At 41.7% G+C, this 27,271-nt stretch overlaps 1 protein-coding gene across 1 annotated transcript; it reads right to left on the reverse strand.

Moving 5' to 3' along the window:
* Window positions 1-13,175: 13,175 nt before the first annotated feature.
* On the reverse strand, window positions 13,176-26,151 carry LOC103634850 (uncharacterized). The gene is made up of 21 exons (XM_008657444.3): window positions 25,945-26,151; window positions 25,655-25,724; window positions 25,382-25,404; window positions 25,096-25,265; window positions 24,860-24,967; window positions 24,276-24,288; window positions 24,063-24,196; window positions 21,186-21,281; window positions 20,657-20,711; window positions 18,300-18,381; window positions 17,511-17,709; window positions 17,262-17,421; window positions 17,145-17,182; window positions 16,391-16,469; window positions 16,203-16,304; window positions 16,054-16,079; window positions 14,808-15,945; window positions 14,619-14,728; window positions 14,365-14,516; window positions 13,666-13,728; window positions 13,176-13,556 (listed from the first exon to the last, which is right to left on the reverse strand). Exons 2-20 carry the CDS (start codon window positions 25,694-25,696, stop codon window positions 13,669-13,671), a joined length of 2,787 nt encoding a protein of 928 aa, XP_008655666.2. The 5' UTR covers window positions 25,697-25,724; window positions 25,945-26,151; the 3' UTR covers window positions 13,176-13,556; window positions 13,666-13,668.
* Between the last annotated feature and the right edge of the window lie 1,120 nt (window positions 26,152-27,271).

Raw genomic sequence — 27,271 nt, forward strand, 5'->3', positions numbered from 1 at the left:
AGGATGAATGGTATGAAGATTTCCATCATGGAAATTTTGCTTTTGATAATGCTTCTCCAATATCAGCAGAACTGCAGGCTACACCTTGGCCCTTGTCTTACAAGCCACCCCAGCTCCCCATGTATGACGGACACTCAGATCCGAAGCAGTTTCTGATGAGCTACGAAGCAACCATATCTTCATATGGTGGCAATACTGCAATCATGGCAAAATCCTTAGTCATGGCAGTCAAGAATGTTGCACAAACCTGGTACTCCTCTCTTCGGCCAGGAACAATCACATCATGGCAGAAGCTGAAGGATATGCTGATCACCAGTTTTCAAGGGTTTCAGACGAAGCCGGTTACTGCTCAAGCTTTGTTCCAATGCACGCAAGATCACGAAGAATACCTCCAGGCCTATGTCTGAAGGTTCTTGCGTCTGAGAGCATAAGCGCCAATAGTGCCCAATGAAATTGTCATTGAGGCCATGATCAAGGGGCTTTGGCCAGGACCTGCGGCCCAATACTTCGCCAGGAAGCCCCCTCAGACCCTGGAGAAATTGCTTCAGAAGATGGATGAATACATCCGCGCTGATAATGACTTTCGGTAGAGAAGGGAGGAAGCTTACAGGTTCTCCGAAATGACTAGGGGCTTCGGAGGAAGAGTCCACCCAAGGCACGTCAGATCAATCCACTCTACTCAGAATGACGACAGAGGAGGTCAGCAGCAGAGGCCGCAATATTCCTCCCAGGCTTCGGGGCAGCAACAAAGCTATCCTCGGCCTCCAACTCCAAGGGGCAGAGGCACCAGGGGCTTCGGTGGAAGATTTGGGGATCAACCCAGGAAAATTTATTGCCTATTCTGCGGTGAGGACAAAGGCCATACTACAAGGATGTGCCATGTCACCATCCAGAAACAGAAGGAGATAGCAGAAGTTGCAGCTCAACAGAACCAGCCGAAGCAAGTTATGCATACTGCTTCGTATCATTCACCGTACATACCAGAGTATGTGGGTAACCATCCTGCAGTTTCTGTTGCTTTGGCAAGCCAATCTCAGGCATCTTGGCAACAGCCTCCACCTCCACCACCAATGCAACCCGCATATCCCCAAGGTCAGCAGCCAGAAGGGAGCCAGCACACTCACCAGCAGCGAGACTTCAGGGAACAGTCCGAAGCTCGCACAGTCAACAGTACTGTGCCAGAATCGAAGCACATCTACTAGGAGATATCCTACCTCTAAAACAGTTTTTGCATTCGTCATCATTTTCTTTGCATTCGTCATCATTTTCTTTTTAATAAAGAACAATCATTGAAAGCCTAGTTCTTTTGTTGTTTTTAATTCCTTGTAATAGCTTCGTAATTGTCATGATATAATAAACCTTTACAGACTCATGAAGTTCCAAAAGTTGGTGAATCACGAAAGTCGTTCTCAAGAGCGTGGGGTTCACAATTATATTACAAGTTGTGCCGAAGCAACAAAAAGTCGTTCTAAGGAACGTAGCGTAAGTTTGACCGAAGCAACAAAAAGTCGTTCCTAAGGGAGCGCAGCGTAAGTTTTCTGCTCAAAAGTCGTTCCAAAGGGAATGCAGAGCTTGCAGCGAAAAATAAACGTTGATTCCGCCGAAATATAAGGCGAAGAAGCTCCTAAGGGAGGCTTACAACGAAAAGTCAACGCTGATACCGCCGAAATAGAAGGCGAAGAAGCTCCTAAGGGAGGTTTACAGCGAAAAGTCAGCGCTGATACACCAAAAAATAAGCGGTGAAGCCGAAAAATAAACGGCAAAAAGATTGTTTATTTTACTGTGGGAATGTGTGTGTATTTTCGGCACAAATATCATTTTGCATAGCATAACATCATCACATCATTCGCATAACATGACATCATACATCATACTGCATCAATGGCACAAGAAGGGGATACAACATTGATCTTCGGAAATTGTTTCGAAGAAGTTGTGCCAAGGCACAAAATAAGTACAGCTTCGTCAACTCTAATATCAAAGAGGATCTATTTCTTACGAAGCATAATATTTTCATGGAATATGTGTATTCTTCACGAAGCATGAAAAGAAGGGAAGGTGTTTTTTCGCCGAAAGCTCAAAAACGGTATGTACGTAAAGTTTCATGCATCGTAAAGAACTGGATTACAAATAGCTCATATATTACATTCAAAACTGTAAAATATTACACACTTTGTTCAGCAAATATTACATCAATATTCCGAATGTTTCTACAACAATAGCTATTCTTCTTTTAAAACTGCTTCTGCAGCTTCGTTTAGTAGTTGAGTCACAGCTTCGTCCATAATAGCTTCGGCCATCTTTGTAATTTCATCTTCCTTTTTTGCTTCGGGGTCGACCAATGACTCGAAAGGTTCCGGGGGAGGAGATAGTTCAGCTGCGATACAAAACATAAATAAGTTCGAAGTCACAGAAATAAAACATAAAGTCAAAAGCAATTAGGTAATACCTATCCGCCTTTCAAGTTCTATAGTTTTTTCAGCTGCCTTTGCTGCTTATCTAGCATCGTGAGTATCTTTTTCACTTTTCTTTATAATTTCGTGAGCCATCCCTCGGCCACCATTTTCCCAGATGTTGGTGAAAAACTTTCCGCCAACTAAGCTTGCCTCGGCCGAGGGGTCTTTTGTATCTTTAATAGAGAACGTAGCTTCGACTTGGGTCAGAATCTTCACATGTTCGCATCTTGTCTTCTCCAAAATAGCCGCACTTCCCCTGGCACCTGAGAAGGCGCAGACATCTCCACGGCCACTCAAAACTTCCTCAAAGGCTTCAGCTTCGCCGTTGATCTAGTCGATTGGACCTTCGAGATCGCCCAGTACGAAGTTGTCTTCATTCGAATATGCGCCAATATTGGTGAAGCTGGTTTTTATCCTTTGTACACATGCTACAGATTTTTCATAGCATCTTTCTTTTGAAGAACGAAGCTCCACAACTGTTTTTTCCCAGTAATTTTTCTAGTAGTCACTGGCGTCTCGGTCAGCTTCGGCGATAGCACATTTTAACTTCGCTTCAGCCAACTGTTTCTGAAGATCTTCAATTTCGCACTTCTGGGCTTCAGCTTGGGCCTTGGAAGTAGCTTCGTCTTCTTTTATTTTATTCAACAATGAGTTTAATATTTTATCTTTCTCAAGACCTTCGTTCCTTAGTTCAATTACTTCGGAACGAAGGTTGTTCAAAGCTATAGTGCATCCTTCGTCTTCAGCACTTTTTTGTGCCCTGAGGGCGTTGCTAAGAATCAGACCCTGCAAAAAGAAGTGTGGTATTAAGTATAAGCAAATAAAACAAATCTTGGTTTTTTAATACAAAAAATTCATTCTCATACCTTTAAGCTATTATATGCCAAGTTGTCAGCCAGTTCATCTTTCGATAGCACCGAAAGCCCATCTTCTAGCGTCGGGAATCCGAAGCTTTTGCTCATCTCCCGGCAGACAGAAATTTCCTTGCTGTCTGGGAGACAATACAAGAAATCTTCTTCTCCGCTGTCGTTGAATATTAATGCCCCCTTTGGATATTTTAATTTCTGGGCATAATATTGAGCTTCTCGCTTTTCCTCTTCAGATAGCCTTTTGCCCGAAGCATGTCGTACAATATAATCAGGTACTCTGGAAGATGCTTCGGGAGTTGAAGAGAGAGTTTTTTTAGGCAGAATTTGCTTTGTAGCCTCTTTTTTCGTTTCTTCTCCGGCTTCCAAGGATTTCTCCTTGGCGGGCTCTGAAGGCCCAGCTTCGGCCTCGGTCTGGCTCTTTGCAGCTTCGTCTTCAGATGGTTTTGTCTCAATTTGCGTTTTCGGCGCTTCAGCAGGTTTCTTCGGAGTGGTGCTTGAAGACTTTATTGTCTCCAGCATATCTAGTACATTGACCATCCTTTTTCTCTTGGGAGTCGCCGTGAGATCTTTTTGTGCCTTCGGCACTGTCATTCCTGCCGAAGGGCTTGTAACTTCTAATATCTTTGTTTTCTCGGCCTCTATTTCTTCAATATTATCGGCCTTCGGCATCATAGTCGGCTCTTCATTCTTCTGTGTAAGAACAGGTCCTTTGGCTTCAGTAGCCGTAGAGGTCTCACCACCAAATTCGGGCACTGTGGCCAGTTCAATGAAGCGTGGTCGGTGAGTAAGGACCTTCACCTTTTTCCTCTTTGGCGCGGGCTCACTTAGAGCAACTGAAGCATCACCTTTCCCAGAGGTTGCACTTTTTCTCTTTTGCCCTTTCAGCGGGTAGCGGTAATCAGGGTAGATAAACCCAATAGCATCGAAAACTCTATTCATCCTCTTCTTCTTCCGGCCTCCGAAGGCCACAGATAACGCGTTATCTTCTGCCTTTGAATATGGCCCAAGCAGTTCGTCGCTTGTAGCTTCGATGCACTTCAGCCAATCATCATCTGGCTCAATAAACTTACCTTCATATCTGAATGTGTATTTCAACCTAACCAGCCCACTTTCGTCAGACTTGTTGATAGTTTCCTCTGGCATTTCCCATTTCTCTACAAGTGGCCATACTCTGAAGGCTATGTGCTCCTGGACTAAATCTCTCGTCCCGATGAAAGAGCAAACTATGCCAAAGGCCTTTCGGCATTCTTCGGCTGCTTCATCAATTTCCACCTTCGGTTTCCGAAGGCCGAAGCGCTGCCAGATAGGACGCATGATAATATCTTTAATGTCTTCTCGTGCCTTTAAATCGTTTTTCACGTAAAACCATTCCTTCAACCAGTCCCCAGGCCATCTTTTCCGGAAGGTTGGCACGGGGCAGCTTGAGCTAGAGCGAGCGACGAAGCTATAGCAGCCAAAATTGTTATGATATTGCTCTTTGCCCCAGGGTTTCGTCTCATATAACAGTTCGTGCATACTGCAGAAACTTTTTGCATTTGGCTCCAAGCCCTGGCTCCTCATGGCCCAGACGAAGATTCCCATTCTTATGATTGCTTCGGGAGTAATTTGATGAAGGTAGACCTGATAGATCTTTAAAACCTCAACCACAAATCTGCTTAAGGGGAATCGAAGCCCAGCTTTAAAAAAGCTTCGAAAGATCACAACTTCATTATCTTCGGGAGTAGGCACAGTCCTCTCTCCATCGTCTGCCCTCACAGTAGACATGTCTCGAAAATATCTTCCCCTCATGTTATCGAGATGACCCTGTTTAATACTCGATTTTCCGAAGACTATGTGACTTGGTCGCCACGGTCGATCTTCGGAGTCTTCACTCCCACTCTCCATGTCATAACTGTCACTATCACCGGTGTCTTCAGATAAACCTTCTAAAATCTCCCTAGTGATCTTCTCTGTATTAGTCTTCGCTATTGATTCAAGAAACCCAAGATTCTTCTCCTCATAAAGGCTCAGCTTTGTTTCGGCAACAACTTTTTTATCTTGAGACATCTTCGGAAATGTTGAAAATGTGCTCTTAAGGCCGAAGCTAAAAAATCTAAAGAAGCCAGGCAAAGCGTTTGTAGGCAAGAGCTAAAAATTGAGCAGGCAGAGCAAATGGCAAAAAGCGTGCCAAATGAGCTCGCGGTGTGTTCTTATTTATACGCCCAGTGCGTTGCAAGTGGGAGGGTCCCGCTTGTCATTGACTGTTGCTATTCTAGCAAAGGGAAGGTGTTTTTTCGGACCTTCGGCTTAAGGCCTTCGTCCATATCGCAATCTGAATTTATCATTCTAACAAATTAATATTGCGAGGGGCTACTGTTGGGGGCCTTCGACTTCCGAAGGTCCTCAAAAACATGATTTAACAATGTTTCTGGAGTATGATACATGAACAGGTACCTTCGGACTTAGGTCATAACCACAATATGAAGAAGCACAAAGAATACGAAGGATGGCGCAGAGCCGAAGCTATGCGCAGGGGAGCTTCGGCGTTATAGCAGAAAAGGAAACCGACTTAAAGGAGAAAAGGCTATTTAGACCCCGATGGATTACTATAGATTTATTAGCAAATGTAAAGGGCATGAGTGTAATTTTACATGGGCTGTGTCCCGTGCCTATAAATAGATGAACAGTGCTCCCGTACTGTTCACGCTGACTTGACATTTGCTTTTGCGTCACGCTTGTACTTTTGCCTTCTTTCAAGCCGAAGGTATATTTGTAATTTGTTATCATTTCTATTTTTCCATAATAATAAAATAGAAATGAGTTAATGATAATATTTAAGTGTTTATGTTATTTTTCATACTTTGTATGAATCCTTCTTCATTATTTGTTGTACCTACGAAGGCATGTCCTTCACAACCTTCGTCCGAAACTCATTATATCCCAAGGGAAATAATGCTTCGAAGGACGAAGGATTTTAACGTTTAACAATTTCTGTGTTGCCTTGTTCTTAACTCATAGCATTTAAGGACAAGTCCCCAACACATGCTCTATAGTGGGAGACGCCCTGGCATTAAGGATGGCATTGGCTTCCAACAGGGAGACAATGTCAAGCTTAATGCCCCTAAGAAATTGTCTAACTTTGTTAAGGGCAAAGCTCCCATAGTTCAGGATAACAAGGGCTATATTTTATATCCTGCTGGTTATCCCGGACACAAAATAAGGAGAATTCATTCTAGGAAGTCTCACTCTGGCTCTCATCATGCTTTTATGTATAAGAGTGAGGCATCTAGTTCTAAGCAATCCACTCATGCTAAATTGCCTAAAAAGAAATCTCCTATAGCATCAAATAAACCTAATATTTCATTTAAGACTTTTGATGCTTCTTATGTGCTCACTAACAAATCAGGCCAAGTAGTTGCCAAATATGTTGGGGGCAAACACAAGGGGTCAAAGACTTGTGTTTGGGTACCCAAGGTGCTTGTTTCTAATGTCAAAGGACCCAAGACCGTTTGGGTACCTAAGAACAAGGCCTAAACTTGTTTTGTAGGTTTATGCATCCGGGGGCTCAAGTTAGATCATTGATAGCGGGTGCACAAACCACATGACTGGGCAGAAAAGGATGTTCTCCTCCTACGAGAAAAACCATGATCCCCAAAGAGTTATCACATTCGGGGATGGAAAATCAAGGTTTGGTCAAAGGACTTGGTAAAATTGCTATATCTCCTGGCCATTCTATTTCCAATGTTTTTCTTGTAGATTCTTTAGACTACAATTTGCTTTTTGTTTCTCAATTATGCAAAATGGGTTACAACTGTCTTTTTACGGATATAGGTGTTACTATCTTTAGAAGAAGTGATGATTCAGTAGCATTTAAGGGAGTGTTAGAGGGTCAGCTGTACTTAGTTGATTTTAATAGAGCTGAACTCGACACTTTCTTAATTGCTAAGACTAACATGGGTTGGCTCTGGCATCGCCGACTAGCCCACGTTGGGATGAAGAATCTTCACAAGCTTCTAAAGGGAGAGCACATTTTGGGACTAACAAATGTTCATTTTGAGAAAGACAAGATTTGTAGCGCATGTCAAGCAGGAAAGCAAGTTGGTGTTCATCATCCACACAAGAACATCATGACGACCGACAGGCCGCTTGAACTACTCCACATGGACCTATTCGGTCCGATAGCTTACATAAGCATCGGCGAGAGTAAGTATTGTCTTGTAATTGTTGATGATTATTCTCGCTTCACTTGGGTGTCCTTTTTGCAGGATAAATCCCAAACCCAAGAGACGTTAAAGGGATTCTTGAGACGAGCTCAAAATGAGTTCGGATTGAGAATCAAAAAGATAAGAAGCGACAACGGGATGGAGTTCAAGAACTCTCAAATTGAAGGCTTTCTTGAGGACGAGGGCATCAAGCATGAGTTCTCTTCTCCCTACACGCCACAACAAAATGGTGTAGTGGAGAGGAAGAATAGAACTCTACTTGACATGGCGAGGACCATGCTTGATGAGTACAAGACTTCGGACTGGTTTTGGGCGGAAGCAATCAACACTGCTTGCTACGCCATCAACCGTCTCTACCTTCATCGAATCCTCAAGAAGACATCATATGAACTCCTAACCAGTAAAAAGCCCAATGTTTCATATTTTAGAGCCTTTGGTAGAAAATGCTTTATTCTTGTTAAAAGAGGTAGAAAATCCAAATTTGCTCCTAAGGCTGTAGAAGGCTTTTTACTTGGTTATGATTCAAACACAAGGGCATATAGAGTCTTTAACAAGTCCATTGGACTAGTTGAAGTTTCTTGTGACATTGTGTTTGATGAGACTAACGGCTCTCAAGTAGAGCAAGTTGATCTTGATGAGGCGTTCTACACATGTTAAAATGCCTAAAAAGAAAACTCCTACTGCATCAAATGAGTCTAACATTTCATTTAAGACTTTTGATGCTTCTTATGTGCTTACTAACAAATCAGGCCAAGTAGTTGACAAATATGTTGGGGGCAAACACAAGGGCTTCAAGACTTGTGTTTGGGTACCCAAGGTGCTTGTTTCTAACATTAAAGGACCCAAGATTGTTTGGGTACCTAAGAACAAGGCCTAAATTGTTTTGCAGGTTTATGCATCCGAGGGCTCAAGTTGGATTATTGATAGCGGATGCACAAACCACATGACAGGGGAGAAAAGAATGTTCTCCTCCTACGAGAAAAACAAAGATCCCCAACAAGCTATCACATTCGGGGATGGAAATCAAGGTTTGGTCAAAGGACTTGGTAAAATTGCTATATCACCTGACCATTCCATTTCCAATATTTTTCTTGTAAATTGTTTAGATTACAATTTGCTTTATGTATCTCAATTATGCAAAATGGGTTACAACTGTCTTTTTACGGATATAGATGTTACTGTCTTTAGAAGAAGTGATGATTCAATAGCATTTAAGGGAGTATTAGAGGGTCAGCTATACTTAGTTGATTTTAATAGAGCTAAACTCGATACTTGCTTAATTGCTAAGACTAATATGGGTTGGCTCTCGCATCGCCGACTAGCCCATGTTGGGATGAAGAATCTTCACAAGCTTCTAAAGGGAGAGCACATTTTGGGACTAACCAATGTTCATTTTGAGAAAGACAGGATTTGTAGCGGATGTAAAGTAGGAAAGCAAGTTGGAACCCATCATCCACACAAAAACATCATGACAATAGACAGGCCACTGGAGCTACTCCACATGGATTTATTTGGCCCGATCGCTTACATAAGCATCGGTGGGAGTAAGTATTGTCTTGTAATTGTGGATGATTATTCTCGCTTCACTTGAGTATTCTTTTTACAGGAAAAATCTCAAACCCAAGAGATCTTAAAGGGATTCTTAAGACGGGCTCAAAACGAGTTCGGATTAAGGATCAAAAAGAAAATAAGCGACAATGGAACGGAGTTCAAGAACTCTCAATTTGAAGGCTTTCTTGAGGATGAGGGCATCAAGCATGAGTTCTCTTCTCCCTACACACCTCAACAAAATGGTGTAGTGGAGAGGAAGAATAGAACTCTACTAGATATGGTGAGGACCATGCTTGATGAGTACAAGACTCCGAACCGGTTTTGGGCTGAGGCGATTAACACCGCCTGCTACTGAGAGCACCTAGAGGGGGGGTGAATAAGTGATCCTGTAAAATCAAAGACTAAAAGACTATAAACTTGATTATAGGAATGTTAGTGTGAGTTAATCAAGTTGCTATGAAGCGATCTTCTTGTGAACACAACAATCACCAAGAAAAGCAATCACGAGACACGCGATTTATCCCGTTGTTCGGCCAAGTAACACTTGCCTACTTCCACGTTTTTGTGTCCCAATGGACGAGGGTTGCACTCAACCCCTTTCAAGTGATCTGATGATCAACTTGAATACCACGATCTTTTCCTTTAGAGTATTTTTCCCATTTGCGAGGAATCTCCACAATTTGGAGTCTCTTGCCCTTACAATAGAGATCACAAAGAAGCACAAGAGTAAGGGAGGGAAAACAACACACACAAAACTCGAATCTACATCACACGCACGCACACAAGCCAAGACTTGAGCTCAAAGCGCAGCACAGGGAGTTCGCAACTCAAATGAAGCTCAAATCACTAACACAGCGAATCAAATGCGTGGAGGCGGAGTCTGGGAGTCTTAGGATGTTTCTTGCAAGCTTGGTATTTTGCTCCATGCGTCTAGGGGTCCCTTTTATAGCCCTAAGGCAGCTAGGAGCCGTTGGAGGCCAACTTGGAAGGCCAATCTTGCCTTCTGTCGAGTGGTGCACCGGACAACCACTGTAGCAGTTCGGTGCATGATTTCTTTCCATTCCGGGAACAGTCGACCGTTGGACCTCTCGACCAGATGGTGCACCAGACACTGTCCGGTGCACACCGGACAGTCCGGTGCACCCAGCCGACCGTTGGAGCGGGCCACGTGTCGCGCGTTGATCGCGCGGACGACCGTTGGCCGCTGGCGCTGTTGACTCACCGTTGACCATCCTGGGGCACTGGACAGTCCGGTGCGCCAGGCCCGAGCTGGAGTTGGCTTTACACAACCAAGTCTTTTTCCAAATTCGTTTCTCTTTTCTCTGCACTGTTTCTAGCACTTGGATAAACATGTTAGTACTTAAAAACAATTCACTAAGTCTACAAACGTACCTTGTCTTTGATTTGCACTTCTTGCTCACTTAGCACATAAGGGTTCAAAACATTTGTGTTGGGCATCTAATCAGCAAAACAATTATAGAAATGGCCCAAGGGCACATTTCCCTTTCAATCTCCCCCTTTTTGGTGATTTATGCCAACACATCAAAAAGCAACAAGAAGAGTGCAATATCAATTCAAATTGAAGACCAAATACCTTTTTACTTAGGATTTGGCATACTCGGATCACTCTTTGCCACCACTTGGTTTGTTTTTGCATTTGTTTAGTCAAAGGGAAAGCATTTGAAATAGGGGGAAAAAATTTCAAATCTTAAAAATGCTTCTCAAAATCTTATTCATATACCTTTGACTATTTGCAAAAGAATTTGAAAAAAGATTTTCCAAAAGGATTTGCAAAAACAAAACAAGTGGTGCAAATGTGGTCCAAAATATTAAAAGAAAGAAAGCAATCCACGCATATCTAGTGAATTTATAAATTAGTTTAATTCTAAAGTAACCTATGCACTTACCTTATGCAAACTAGTTCAATTCTGCACTTATATACTTGCTTTGGTTTGTGTTGGCATCAATCACCAAAAAGGGGGAGATTGAAAGGGAAATAGGGTTTAACCTTTTCCTATAAATAATTTTGGTGGTTGAATGCCCAACACAAATATTGGACTAACTAGTTTGCTCTAGATGATATATTCTATAGGTGCATAAAGGTTCAACACAAACCAATAAAAGATCAAAATTAGGGTTCAAAAGCAAAGGAGCAAAGGAACCGAGGATGCCCTGGTCTGGCACACCGGACTGTCCGGTGCACCAGGACCGTACAAGATCAAACTCGGCAGTCTCGGGTTTTTCCAGCGCAGCTCCGCCATAATTCACCGGACTGTTCGGTGTGCTACCGGACTGTCCGGTGCACCAGCGGAGCAACGGCTACCAGCGCAATGGTCGACCGCAATGGACACCTGCAAACGCTACAGCGCGCGCACATTGCGCGCAGAAGTCAGAGCAGCCGTCAGAGGCGCACCGGACAGTGAACAGTGCATGTCCGGTGCGGCATCGGACTGTCTGGTGCCACTAGAAGACAAAGCTCCAACGGTCGTTTGTGCCCGAACCCTAATGGTTGGGTGACGTGGCTGGCGCACCGGACAGTGTCTGGTGCGCCCATCGACAGCAGCCCCTCCCCAACGGTTGTTTGGTGGTTGAGGGCTACAAATACCCCTCAACCACCTCCACTCCAACCATCCAAGCATTCAGCACTCCTCATTCAATACAAGAGCAAAGTGCAACACTCCAAGACACAAATCAAAGCCACCGATCCAATCAAAGTCCCCAATTCAATTCTAGTGCTTTAGGACTTGTGAGAGGATCGTTCTTCTGTTTCTTTGTTGCTCTTGTTGCTTGGTTGGCTTTCTTCTTTCTCTCATTCTTATTCTCAAAGCCTTGTAAGCGAATTAATCGACACCAATCGTGTGGTGGTCCTTGCGGGGTCTAAGTGACCCGAGAAATTAAGGAAGAAAGCTCACTCGGTCTAGGTGACCGTTTGAGAGAGGGAAAGGGTTGAAAGAGACCCGGTCTTTATGACCACCTCAACGGGGACTAGGTTCTTTAGAACCGAACCTCGGTAAAACAAATCACCGTGTTTATCCGCATTATTTCTTGGTTGATTTGTTTTCCCCTCTCTCCCGGACTTAATATTCGTTCTAACGCTAACCCCGACTTGTAGTGTGTACTTAAGTTTATAATTTTCGGATTCCGTCTATTCACCCCCCTCTAGGCGACTTATACATACCTACAAATATGGTATGTCACATTCGCCATTATGGCACACCAGAGATGTGAAACGCCTACAATACAATAACTACGACAAGATATGAGTAGTTAGACCTTCGATGGACGAGGCCCATTGTCCAAATAGAGATATAACTCTCTTCTTTCTTGTGTTATAAAAAAACATAGAAATATGTTAAAAACATACCAAGGTTCTAGGGTTGTTCCCACCAATAGACTGTGTTGGGCTAAGGACCAATGAACAACTAGTGTTCAAAGGCTACCACCGAAGTTTGAAGACTCTAGGTCCTTAGCCTCAACTGAATATGTAAGTTAGGTCCACACTTGCAGCTATACATAGACTACAGAGCATGTAGGGTATTACATTCAAACGACCTAGATCTCTTTATATTGTGTGTATATTACAGCATTCCAAGCCTATCTCATCCCTCTGGTGCCTTGCTACCATTATATCGTATCCCGACTACAAACGCCAACTATTATTCATGTTTTGTATGCAAATGCAGTACCAATTCAGTGGCTTTCAACATGGTTATAAAATAAAATGAGTGCCAGTTTTCCTTTGAAGAAAAGGTTGCCATAGCAGGGATCTGTCAATCGTTAGAATTGAAGCCCCCCTCCAATTTTAATTCCAAACTACAAGATTTTGACTTTTCTTAGATTTATATACCTAGTTATACGTTATGTTTAGATTTGTAGCGCAAACAAAAGTTAAAACATGTTACACTTTAGAACAAATGATGTACATTTTTACAAACTTTACTTAGACTTTTCAGAAATCTAATAGATTATCATTGTGTAACATCATATGACCCTCCTAGAATCACTGAGGTAGTGTTCAGTTCCAAAGCCAGTTAGTATAGAGCAGATAGTGGCTCTATATAGAGAGCGGATCCATCCAAAAAAATTAAGAAATCGAATGATTTAACATTTGAGCATAATTTTTTTATAGCCACTCTATTCTACACAGAACCAATCCAAACAACAATAAATTGAGAGTGAAACAGCTTCGTCCCACCATATTCCGGAACCAAACACTACTTAAGTAACAACAAACAATTCAGAAATCCATATTTCCACACGCATACATTGAAGCGATATTATGGTGAAAATCAACACTAGGACTAATGAGTGAAGGAAAGATTACTATTTCCAAACAGACACTACAAACGAGCGAGGTGCCCTTAAATGAGAATATGAGCACAGAGGAACTCAGACGTGTGTATGGGCTTGCTCCTGCATTTCGCGGGCATGAAATGAGTTCCTTCCCTACATTGTCATTTCCTTCCCCTGATGTGAATCTGCGTGAATAAAAGCTGTATAGACTTTAATTTCTGATTTCATGACTCACGCTCAAGTCATTTAAAACACGAGAACGCTTAAAATGGAAAGTCAATTCCTGCAGTTTACCTGTTAGACGCTTTTTGGAAGGACATGAAGAGATCCATCCTCCGCTATCGTGAAGTTTGTATCCTGTATAAAAAGCATATTTGAACATAATAATGTGTAAGAAGAGTGCAACCAGAATATAATATTCATGGTAAAAGGTTGGCAATACGCAACAGCACTTAATAAGTTTGCCACAACAATTATGCATCAGATTAAGGGGGTGATTGAATGCAATAGATCTAATAGTTAGTGACTAAAATTAGGTGAAGACATCCAAACAATTTAGCTAATAGTTCAACTATTAACTATTTTTAGTAAATTAGTTAATAGTTAACTAGCTATTTGTTAGCTAGCTAAGGGGGTGTTTGTTTCTAGGGACTAATTTTTAGTCCCTCCATTTTATTCTATTTTAGTCCCTAAAATACCGAATACAAAAAAAACCAAAACTCCATGTTAGTTTCCGTATTTGGCAATTTAGAAACTAAAATGGAGAAACTAAAAATTAGTCACTAGAAACCAAACACCCCTTAGTTACACTTGTAATTTTTAGTCAACTAACTATTATCTCTAGTGCAATCAGAAAACCCCGAGTTGAATGCATCAAAGTATCTTTTGGAATTCCTACCATTTTCAAAATAACACAACAAAACAACACATTTCCAAGGACAGGAGTAGTGCAATACAGAATCATTACAATCTGGCTGGTCTAGACTATATTACCTTGTCTAGCCTGTCCTTCATCGGTGTAGGCACCACTATCTTCTGAACACAAAGCCGCCGAAGAACACGTTGTTCAAGCATAAACTGATACTGAACATCAGAGTTGTCGGGTGACACGTTCGCTACAATCTTCTTCTCAATCCCCACCACCTCTAAATAGCAGAAAACATATTGACATAATCACATGGTTGTTTTTTTTTCCTTTTTGAGTCATACCAGAAAGAGAACATGTAATTGGGGAGTGAATGACGAACCTCCAATGAAAGGAGATCGAAACGTAGTATTTAGTTTAGAATGATCTCTAACATCGTGGATCTTGCTTTTTGAATGCATCACAGCATCGAAGTCAACACCAGGATTATCTCTAGTCATTAACAATGAGAGGGACTCCAGTAAACAAACAACAGTTTAGAAGAATGACAATTGAGGGGCACACTACTTACATCTTTTCCCTCTTTACAGGTATGACGTGATTACGAACTTGGAACAGTTCTGCTGAGGTTTCCCGAAGAGAGCTCAAGTTCGCAGGAATTTGTGTCACTACTGCTGAAGTTTCCTTCTGTGCTTCAGAACAATTGAACGCTTCTGAGCCATCAGAACATGTTTCAGTCCCATTAATCACATTCCTGTTATCTGCAGAGAGCCAACATGTTCCTGTCAATATCTTAGTATCTGGTTTCTCAGATGCCTCAATCTTGACTTCATTCTTATCACTGTCTTTTCTTGCAACCACACCACTGAACTCAAGACCCGCCTGAAAAGTACCATTGCAAACATAGCTATCTGCCCAAAACGTGTTTGGTTCTGACTCCTGGAAATTGAAACCAGGACTGAACCCGTGCCTGAATGAATCCCTGCCAGAAGGCTGTGAGCATGTACTGTGTCGATCAACAGTTTGTCTTACAGAACGCGCTGCTTTCTCTGCACGGAAGGTGTCTGCACTTGAACTGCTGAAGCATGGAAATTCATCTTCTTGCTTCTCCACCTTCTGCCCAATGAAAGTGCTCATATCAATGTCACTCTGGAGATTCTTGTTCTGATATGGGTTCGATAATTCAATTTTATCATGAAACATATCTGAAACAGTATGCTGCATGTGAATTTCGTCTTCAAAAATAGGTTTCTCAGGCCTCTGATAAATAGAATGAACTTTTGAAACAGGCCTCTTTTGAGTTGACTCCACAGTTTGATACATGTCCAAATCTGGAGCGGCATCGAAAGAAGATTTATCCTTATGCAACATGGTGCAACTCGATTTATCAGTTAGTCCAGTAGTACTCTTTGAACGGAAAGTAGGAGAATCCCAATTAGAAAATTTCTCGTTAAGTGATAACCGACAGCTTGGTTCTTGAGTTCTTGGCTGCCCAGTAACACTTTGCAACCAATTTGTCTCAAGTTTCTTCCGAGGTGCTGTTTCTTTCCTATCCAACTTTTCTGGATTGTTAAACAGTGACCTCCCATGAAGAGGTGCATCCATGTTTGGAATATCCAGCTTATCCAATCTTATATGAAACTCGTCATTCTCGTTCATATCATTCTTCATTGATGGTGATTGTTTCTTGCACGTTCTATCCTTCATCGCTTTGATCCCAAATATAGGAGGGGGTCAAGATATAGCTTTTGCATATGTAATCTCTAGACTAAAGTCTTTAATGAAGACAAAAGAAGTCAATAGTAAAAATGACTGACCTGCAGCAGATGAGCATGATTCTTCACTGCAAAGAAATTTTTTGAAAGGATCAGCAAGAAATTCCTAATAACTTTGCACGACATAGAACAATAAGGAATCAGGAACCTATAACCCATTCAGACACAGTTATAAGTAGATCCTCCAATACCTTATTGGACTCCTTTTCTCTGAACCATCGACCATGTCATAAGGCCAAGCAGAAGGACCAAAATTGCTATTTGAGTTGGATTTTTTCTTACTTGGTGGGTGACTGACAAGAATGACAGAAAGATCAGAAGTATTGTATTAACATGATATGCATGAGGCTTCGTAACTTCATCAGTTCATTATGCTTACCTTTCCCACTTGAAAAGTTCAGTGTCCTCATCATCCATCAATGAATGATCAGAAAAGAGATCATGTGAGGATTGAATTCCTTCAATGAAAATTGAAACACAAAGATTTCAGACCAGAAAAATGGTAGGCATACGTTAATAACAAGACAAGTATGCAATGCAATCACACTGCTAGCTTGACTTAGTCCACAACATAACCAAAAAAAGTCAAAGAGAATCCACAAGTAATTCCAAGAATCACATAGATATCAGAACGAAAACTGAACAACATGAATGAAGAACACCATTTTACAAGTATGCTAGGTGGTGACTAATGGCTGATGAGCTAAGAACTGGTGACCCAAGTGTCAAACCCAAATGTGGCACCTGGTGCATAAATCCAATTACTATCCCGCCAATATACTTCCAAAAAGCATTTCAGAGATATCACAAGAAAAGAAGAATTGCATGATTCTGGAACACTGTTTTACAGACTACTTCAACCATGCTAGGTGGGCCTGTTACCGATGAACGAAAAAAGGTAAGGCAACTTAGTTTGGCAACACACCGGAGATAAGTAATGTTCCACAAGTAATGAAAATCTAGGAGAGATGAAATCTTGATTACTTCAGCATCACCGTATAAGTGCACACTAGCTACAAATCAATTGATAAGGTTGAGAAAAAATAACAGGGAATGCCCACTTTTTTTGTTACAAGAATGTCACTGATCTGTAAGATTTGGGAAACAAAAAAAAACATAGAAAAAACTCTAACCTGTATTCTCAAATACTGTGACAGGTCTTGTTGAGTTTCTGCAAGAAAAACTATATTATTTGTACCCCATGAACATGTGAGGCCTGTTAGTCAAGCTTATGTATGTGGAGGAGTAACCTTCGCTCTGGAGAGTATCCGTCTTTAAATCCATAGCCACTTATATCAACATGTTTGTCTCTTTGAGTAAAAAGATGATCCTCTGAATTAAATTCATCCATCCTCCAGAGTCCATCATAATTCTCATCAGCAAGATTGCCATCTGATCTACTATGCTTTGCTGTTCAGAACAAAAATGTAGAATCACGAATATATAGAGTGATATTTTCTTAGGCCACAAAACTTGTGTCGTCACTCATGAGAACTTACATTGCCAATCTTTTTCAGCTTGAGGTTCATAAAACATGTCCTCGTCCTCAACATAGAGGTCAGCATTGAGGCTCTTAGATGAATCCGGTAAATAACAGTTAAACTGTTCTCTCCTTTCATAGCCTGCTTCATCCAATATACTGCACATTTTGGCTGATGGTCTTTGCTCCTTCAGCATATTGATACTGGTAATAGAATCCTGTTAAAAGTGGTACAAGAAAAGCATTTGCATCATTACATTGAAATGGTCCAATTCAGTTAACATGTAGATTTCATAAGAAATTGGTTGTGAATTTGTCATATAGTCTGATGAAAAATGACAATCGTATAAGCTATATAATGAGAACTTCCCTCCAAGAAGCCCACCAAAAAATTCTGAATTCTGAGGTAAGGAAACGATACAGAATACTAAATGAAAGGAATTAGCAGCTTGGATCCACCTTAATTACCAAAAGTACAGTTTTTCCACATTCATTAAGGGTCTGCTTAGATCACCTTTGGGTTATTAAAATCTGGACTATAATCAAGATTACAGATTATAATAATCTGGGTTGTTTGGATCCTTGGATTAAGATTTGGTCTTTTCAGCACCTATAATCTCCTAAAGAAAGTTTGAGATGGATCAATGATTTGTTCGTTGGATCACTTAGAGATTATTTTATCTTATTACTAATAATCAAAAGGCGATCCAAACAGGCACTAAAGATATCTTAAGATTATTGCCTGCCTATCCTGAGAGAGAGAGAGAGAGAGAGATCATTTCAAGGAGTAAGGCATTTGAAACCTCACCAATGCCTTTGTGACATCAAATGGTATAGACCGCTTTGCTTTATGTATAAACCGCATGGGCTTTGGAGGTAAAGGTAAAACCCTGTGTAGCCACATTAAATGCAATATAGTTTAGACTTGGATATAGCACTGCACCTGTGTGGAAGCCATGAGCATGACTTGTATCACAACAGAAGAATGTTTGTTGTTCTCAAGTGTCAACCCATTGTGCAAGTTAGACCATTTACACACAAAAAATATCTGAACAGGACCAGTTGGTTGTTATTCTCTGGCTTAAGGGCAAGATATATGCGAAAGGCGCTCTCGGGGATCGATATCCTGCACACCACCCTCCGGCTGGGCCGTTGCAGAGTGGGCAGTTGATCGGCCCATTAGTGATGGAGGGCCAGGTTCGAGGGTTTTCTCGGCCGGGACCATGTTTCGGTCTCTTCTTAATATAATACCGGGAGGGCGGTCTTTCCCTCTCCGGTCGAGTTTTTTTTAAGGGCAAGATATGAATATTGATGAGCTTGATTTCTGCGACACAAATGAGCCTTTGAGAATAATATCTTTAACTGCAAGAAATTTGTTCCTTGAGGTAAATAAAATAGGACTCATCCTATGATTACGGCACTGTTTGCACCTATGGTTACCTCGTTATGGAGTAGTCTCAAACCAACCATTGAGAAATATCCACAAACAAAAACCATTTTATGTAAAACTAAACACTGCTTATGTCATGGACCTTCGGTCCATGGGGATAGTTGTCTTCTCCGGCGAGGTTATACCCCTCTGCCGCAGGCTTGGTTCTAGGGTAGCAGCCCTAGGCGCTTGAGAGGGTCATTGCAAGGGAGAGAGATTGGTATGACAATGATCTTGCTTGATTTATTCCCTGCTGCCATGCGGCTTATAAATAGCCCTATGGCTAACCAACTTCTCCTACAAACTCTCAACTAACTCCTACTTTCTTGGACTTATCTGCTGCTAACCAACTCTCCACAATTCTCTCATCTCAATCTTATTCTCTAGCCTTATCCCAGCTCATCTCAATCTTATTCTCTAGCCTTATCCCAGCCTGGCTGTTGCCTCTCGCTCCCTATGATGCCCATGACATCTCCCCCTCCCTTGAGGACCAGCTCGTCCTCGAGCTGCCATAGACTTACCTGACACGACTTAAGGTTAAGCCTTTTACATCTCGGCTTACCTTTATTATTTAAGACGAAAATACAAAATAATTGTGGAACTAAAATATAAATTTGAACTGCAGCTATGTCCTCCTGTCCTCCTGGATCCCAAGGAAAGAGTTGAACTGCGGATTTCACGTTGGATGAAAGGTGAAGGAGGAACCAGCCCGTTCTTATGTTGGGTCTGTCCAGCACCAAGGCAGTTGCCCGAATGGAGACGACCCTCTTTGGCCGTGCAGAGGGGCTGCATACCCAGATCTCGACTTCTGCAGGGGGTTCAAAAAGTATAGACGAGACCTGGTGGTTGGGCGCGCAGGCTGCGAGTTGGTGCAGCGATGAGCTGATCAGCAAGTGCAGCTTCCGCACCGCCCGCCTAACAAGGAAGCCGCGCACTGCGGCTTGCAGGCGCACCACGACCTGCTCATGTGATGACGACCATGGGGTGGCCCTGGAGGCCACAGCAAGGTGCTTCTCCCCACGAAGGGACTGTACCTGGCGGCGTGCCAGGAACCCTCGCGCTGCCGCCTGAAGCCGCACCGCTGCTTGGAGTTCCTTCTCTGTCTTCTCCTTGTACCGGTGGAACATCACAACGAACTGATCCTACTTCTCTGCGAGACGGCCAAAACTCTCTTCGAGCCGAGTGAATGCATCTGGAGTTGGAGAGGGCGGGTGGGAGGGCGTTGCGGCGGCTGGTGGTGGTGAGGGATGGGCGGCTGGTGGTGGTGAGGATAACCTGGAGCTGATACCAGGTGTCAGTCCATGGGGATAGCTGTCTTCTCCGGCGAGGTTATACCCCTCTGCCGCAGGCTTGGTTCTAGGGTAGCAGCCCTAGGCGCTTGAGAGGGTCATTGCAAGGGAGAGAGATTGGTATGACAATGATCTTGCTTGATTTATTCCCTGCTGCCATGCGGCTTATAAATAGCCCTATGGCTAACCAACTTCTCCTACAAACTCTCAACTAACTCCTACTTTCTTGGACTTATCTGCTGCTAACCAACTCTCCACAATTCTCTCATCTCAATCTTATTCTCTAGCCTTATCCCAGCTCATCTCAATCTTATTCTCTAGCCTTATCCCAGCATGGCTGTTGCCTCTCGCTCCCTATGATGCCCATGACAGCTTAATTAACTTTATGTAGCTGAAATATCCATATTAGCCATGTACCAATTAATAGTTTAAGTTTTATAATTCAACCTTTTGGCTCGTCGCGGTGAATGGGGAGGTGTTTCCATCTTGATATGACCAAGGCCTGAAACAAAAGCAGATGGATGTCTAGTGAACCATTATAATATGTTGTTATAGAAGAAAAACGACAGTATACTAAGGTTGATCAGGGACAATAATAACAACAGGTGGACCACAGAACTAATGCAAACTTCACAACCAAAACCATTTGCTACCAAACCCTACTATGGTGAATGAAACAAATGTCAACATAAGGATGCAGTTTAGGTGCAAATCCTTGCACACTATAGATGTAAAAATATCAATATATGTATATCAAAAGATATACAAGCCCACCAGAAATTGAACTTTAACTGTGAAGTGATCTGCAAGCTTGCACAATATTTCTTCCCGTAAGCATAGCAAATTGTTCATTTTCATTTCACAACTACTACAAAGGTTGTTCCAATAATAAGCTACTTAATAATGATAGGAAGTAAGCACTTAAACAAATAACGATTGTCCTTGAATCCAGACAGTATGTCGTTGAGACATGCACCTTTAACAGAAAATGAAACATGAGGTTCATGGGCAGATTGTGCGGTCAACCTATTCTTTGATCCCTCGTAACTGACCAAATCAATAAGTGAAATTTCTGCAAGTACAAATCGTAGTCAAACCTGAGTTTCAATGATATATAACAAGTAGATCAAACTCAACTATGCAACTAGCAATCCAATACAAAGCAAAAATGATGTTTACAAATAAATTCTTCAATTCCACAGCTGTAAACATCAACTGCTCCTTTCTCCTCTAGTTCCACGCAATAACTGCTAGCAAGACTAGGATTTCAACCAGACAAACTTTTTAACTTTGACCGCAAATACATAATGAATTACACACGGCAATGTTGTGACTAATGTTCGAATAAGTGATGGAGGCACAAATGACTTTCCGATAGAATAAGACTATATCAAGGATCAGCTTTGAGCCCTTACCCTTTTGCCTTGGTGATGGATAAGGTCATAAGGGACATACAAGGGGATATGGCTTGGTCTATGCTTTTTGCGGATGATGTTGTGCTAGTTGATGAAAGTTGTACAGGAGTAAATAGGGAACTAGAATTGTGGCGAGAGACTCTAGAATCCAAATATTTTAGACTTAGTGGAACTAAAATAGAACATATGAGATGTGATTTCACCATTTTGACACTACACATGAGCAAATAGATATTAGTTTAGAAGGTTAGGTAGTGCCTAGGAAGGACAGCTTTAGGTATTTAAGATCAATGCTACAAAAGTACAAAGTGATGAGGCTATTGATGAATATGTTTTTTGAGAAAATTCCTGGTATGCCATCAGATTTTATACTCATTCCTTGTGTGCCACTGAGTGGCATATAAGTATATTTTTTTGTGTCTATGACATGTGGGGCCAGTGGCATACAAGGAACGAGTATATTTTCCAGTGGCATACAGGGAATTGGCCCATGTTTTTTTCTCAAAAGCGCAGGAGAACTGCGCATCATTATATTAAGTAGAAGAAAAAGAATGTCCAAAATAGACCCCGGTACACGAATACCCTCCTAAGGAGGTTTAAAACAAAGAAAAATGAAACAATCCATGATCCTAGAAAAAACAAATACAACCCTACAACGAGCAGCTAAGGGACACTGTTGGTGGCGGCAAGAAAGGAGAGACCCTTAGCTCCTGCCATTTCCCACAACTGTTGTTCCTCCCTTGCCTGACAGAGAGCTGCGGAAACACTAGGGGATAATCCATCAAAGACAATTCTATTCCGATGATTCCAAAGATTCCAGGCGCCCAAGGCAATAAGAGAATTGAGACCCCTCATAGCCATATCTCCAGAACTTTTGTCAATCTTCTCCCACCATCCCATAAAACACTCAGTACCAGGAATAGGAGCAAGACTTAGAAGCCTTAGCAAAATAAGCCCCATTTGCAGCAATACTGAATATATGTTTATCTTCCACATCTGGTAGCAGCTCCAAATCTGATACCAAATTTCAGAGATGGAGATAATCCACTAAGACCCCCACAGAAAGAGTTCCTATAATATCTGAGATCCATTTTATATCTGTCAACGCCTCCTGAACCGTTCTTCTGTTAGTGATTCTTTTTCGGAATGACATCAAATAATCTAGGAACCAGATCTGCAATTTTCTGCCCATAAATCCATTTATGAGACCAAAACAAAGTATTAGCCCCATTATCAACCTTTGAAGTCAACACCATCGAGAAGAAAGCCCTTGCTTTGTCCGGTACTTGGATAGGTAGGCTGCACCATGGTCGTTAAGCTCAGTCTTTTGGAGCCAAAGCCACCGCATGGGCAGGGCCCAAATAAGCTCCTTAAGACTAGAAATGCTAAGACCGCCCAACTGGAGGGGTCTACAATCTCTGCCCCAGGCAACCAGACAGTGCCCTCCTCTGACCTCCTTGCACCCCCTCCATAAGAAACCTCTTCTAATTTTGTCGATAGCCTTGATAGCCCAAGGGGGAGTGTATTTACCGCCATAGCGAGATAAATAAGCATTCCAGTAAGCACATATTGAACTTGCACTTTTCTGCTAGCTCTTGTCATCAGCCATAGAATCAAAGCCAGTTGGATGAAGTGATGTCAAGCATCTGGTGTTCTATATGACAAGATGGTACCATAGAAACTAAAAGACAAATTTTATAGGACGAAGATTAGACCTGCTAAGTTGTATGGTGCAGAATGTTAGCCTACAAAAAGACGACATAGTCAGTAGATATGTGTTGTGGAAATATGTATGTTGTTTGGATTTGTGGGCATACATGAAGGGATCGAGTCCACAATATACATGATAGGCTAGGCCGCTCGGGTAGCACCAATTAAAGAAAAGTTTGTCCAACATCAGTTGAGATGGTTTGTACATGTCCGATGAAGACCTTCAAAGACGCTAGTGCATAGTGGGATCCTAAGGCGCGTAGTAATGGTAAGAGGAAGACCGAAGTTGACATGGAAAAAAGTAGTAAAAGGAGACTTGAATGGATAGGATATACCCAAAGATTTAGCCTTTAATAGAAGTGCATGAAAAACAGCTATCCATGTGACTGAAGCCCTGAACCTTGATTGTGGGTTCTATTGGGTTTTATCTCTAGTCTACCTCAACTTGCTTGGGATAAAGGACTTTGTTGTTGTTGTTGAGGATTATGGCGCACAATAGATTCATCATGGAAACTGATTTTATAATATATAATCAACATTTTTTGAAGATTCATATTCTTATAGAATTCCTAATAAAAGTGTTGTCTCGTGGACCATGTCAATGTCCTACTAAATGTGATGCACTTCAGAATGGATGGACATTTGATTCAAATAGTTGAACAGACTAGAGAAGTAATTCAATCAGTAGGAACGATACAGATGCTTTGTAATAGTGAAGGAAACATCACCACTTTGGAGTTCCAGATTTTGATTTTTCTGCCTGGTGCTACAGTTTATGGATGAAGACACTTTACAACCAAGAGGATCTTCATGACGATTAACAGGTTCTGCAACATCTTGATGACCAAAGGGTGAAGACAATCTGCCAATCCACAATACTGGCATTCATAAAACAGGCCAAATGCAGGCACACTCTCACCATACTGTGTGGATATACTGACCTTGGCTGAGAACCTGCATAATATAAGAGAATTAATAATTTATGATAAAACTTTAATGTAAGGAAAGGGCTTGTTACACACTTCACAAACTAATATTACCATAAAAGTTCATTTTCCTTTTAGCAGCCAAATATTCAACAGAGGAAGACATATATCTACAACTACCTCCAGTACAAATTAGATGTCATCCTATAAATTGTCCAGCCAACCTTTTAAAACTTAGGATATGAACTATTTTGGAAAAATCAGTTCAACAACATTTTTAGTACCTTTTGGTACCATGTCAAATACAGAGATAGAAGCAATTATTGAGAACTACCTTGTACATGTACTCTTTTCTTAATTGAAAGGCAGAACTCCTGCCACTTTGTTAAAGAAAATACTCTCTGAAAACCACAACAGGTTCCTATTCAACATGTAGAAGTGACTGGAGGGACCGAAGGAATTCCTAGTCTGTTAATTTTATGGATGCACAAGTTGTTGCCAATGTGCCTATGTTGAAAATTTGAAATACTGCATGCACAAGAAAGTAGTTTATTCTTAATCAGTTTACTTGACTGTTTGTACAGAAATGGCACCCTCACCTGCTTCCTTCATGTTGATATTGCATAAAGAAGTGATATTCTTTATCGCCTCTTTAGGAGAAGCATCTGAAAGAATGCAATCCACTTGTGAAATGGCACCATCTGTATCTGACATGGTAACAAAACAATTATATCAAAAAAATCTGTCAAGACTAAAGAGTAAAGTTCTGCTTAACCAGACATTATGCTAGAAAGGTAAAGCGATGAACCACAGAAAATAGATATAGGAAACTTGCTTGTGGATCCACTATGATGATTATTTGGAGTAGCCAGATCATTGATGTTCAGAACATCAAGTGAACGACGTTGTTGATTTTGTGATGCTTGACCTCCTGCCACATCATCCTGGTACTGCAGCTCTGGCTGCTGCTGTTGCCGTCGCTTTTGTTCGAAGTACTGCCTTTGCCTGCCACACATTTGTTTGATCAAGCACGATGATCAGTTCCATCGATGTGGGAAAAAATGAGTAACACCACAGTATGAACTTTTACTGACTGAAATCAGTGAAACTACCAATATTACCTGCTCTGTGTTGACTTCCTGGACTGCTCATTTCAGAACCAGGCCAAACAAGCAGAACGGAAAGCGACACAAACATAAACAAATGTTAACAGCACGTTACAGGTTGTTAAAAGACAGATACGCGTAGTGACCATTCTAGAGTTTGAATGCCAACCATCAATAGCAGTTACAAAATTGAAGCACAAAACAGTCGAAATCATACTGTTTACACAAATTAAATGTCGTGAACCGTGAAGTACAATACCGATTTAAGGTAGAAATGTGGATACTCACGGCGTACACCTTCCTCCTCGAACCACCCGTCCATTGCAGCATCGCGAGCAAGCGGTGAGAAATCCCACAACTGCAAAATCAGAACGCGAAAATTCAGCGGTTAAATGATCCAAAAGTCAGGGACTCAGGGGCAGACCCAGTAAAGGGCATGATTGTACGCAGCCACAAATGTAAGTCCGATAACTTTTGAAAATAAAATCTAAGCATACGCAAATAGCCAAATAGCTTAAGTTAGGGTTAGGGTGCTAGGTTTTGCGCAGCGTGAAGGAAAAAATAAGGGATGGGCATACCTGGTAGGTGCTCGTCGCCGGCGAAAGGCCCGACGAAGACCTCGGCACCTGACGGAGGCGCGGCAGTCGCCCACGACGCCACTAGAGAGATAGCGCGCGCAGAGTGAAAGGGTCAAAGCGAGAAGAGAAGGCAGTGCCGATCGCAGTCCGGTCCTGTACAAATTTGCCGGGGGCCTGGAGCAGGCCTGAATGCTGCTTTGGCTATGATGCGGTGGGTTGTCGAGGCCCAGTCGTCCAAAACACATTTGCCTTCGCGGACTTTGAGATTTTCTTTGTTTTTGTTTTTTCCTTATTACCTTAAAATATAACTAGTATAGTGCCCGTGCGTTGCTACGGCATGTCAATTATTTGATAAAATGTTAGTTCACAACGATTACAATGTTTTGTGACAATATGTTAGGGTGAAAACAGACAATTTACATTGACAATACTTTCTTAAACATGGAGTTGGATAGGTAGAGGGAGACTGGTATTGCAGCCAAGAAGCAAGAAAATAAGAAAAGAGAGGCAAAAGTAGCCACCTACTGTTTGTCCCCCAACAAATACAAGCGTGAAGTATGGAGAAGTCGTTGAATGTAACATAAAGAGCAGAACAAAAACATGCAGAATTATCATCCATCTACCCTTTACCCTTTAAAAGAAGCTGAAGAGAGCCTTAGGACATCGAGCTGGGTCAGCGGGCGGGCGGGCAAGGGTAACCCATCCGTTAGATTGGGCCGGGTATCGGGCTGATTCGATCTGGATAGGGTTTTCACTGGCCTCGGGTCCAGTTCAAGTACCTAACCTGCTATGTGGGCTTTGGCTCATATTAGGCGGGCCTTTTTCACTGTTTCTTGGCTTTTTAGGGCTTGTTTGAGAACTTTATTTCTCAAAACAACAATTTATAATACTATAGTTTTTAATTGATGTTATGATATAACTATGGTATATTTATATCAGTCCAATCCAAGACTTGTTTGGAGAAGAGAAGACTATAGCTACGTGCAAGCAAAAAAAAATTTGGCCTGACCCTAAAAAATACCACGACCATAGTATTGTCAAAATCATGATTTAAAATACAAAATTATTGTATATGTTCCCAAACAATTTTTGGTATAAAATACCATGGTATGATCAAATAACATATTATTGTCTTGGAACTAAGAAAATATTGTGTTCCCAAATATACCCTAAGAAAATAACGTGTTCCAATACAGGCTCTTAATTTTTTTCTTGCATTTGCTAATATATTGTAAAGACTTCTAAAAATGCTAATATATTGTAGGGTTAATATATTGTAGGGTTAGGGTGCTCATTAATTATATCGATATATCACGGACGAACCGCA

Source organism: Zea mays, chromosome 8, assembly GCF_902167145.1.
Source record: "Zea mays cultivar B73 chromosome 8, Zm-B73-REFERENCE-NAM-5.0, whole genome shotgun sequence".
In the NCBI taxonomy this organism is placed as follows: domain Eukaryota; kingdom Viridiplantae; phylum Streptophyta; class Magnoliopsida; order Poales; family Poaceae; genus Zea; species Zea mays.

What these genes read in the sequence shown, in the direction of transcription:
- LOC103634850 (XM_008657444.3), bottom strand. Translation starts at nt 25,696, where the DNA reads ATGCTGCAATGGACGGGTGGTTCGAGGAGGAAGGTGTACGCC. An exon ending in CACAGTATTTGAGAATACAG is followed by an intron (nt 16,470 to 17,144) that starts GTTAGAGTTTTT and finishes TTTTCATTGAAG; the next exon opens with GAATTCAATCCTCACATGAT. An exon ending in TCGATCTCCTTTCATTGGAG is followed by an intron (nt 14,517 to 14,618) that starts GTTCGTCATTCA and finishes TCTGCTATTTAG; the next exon opens with AGGTGGTGGGGATTGAGAAG.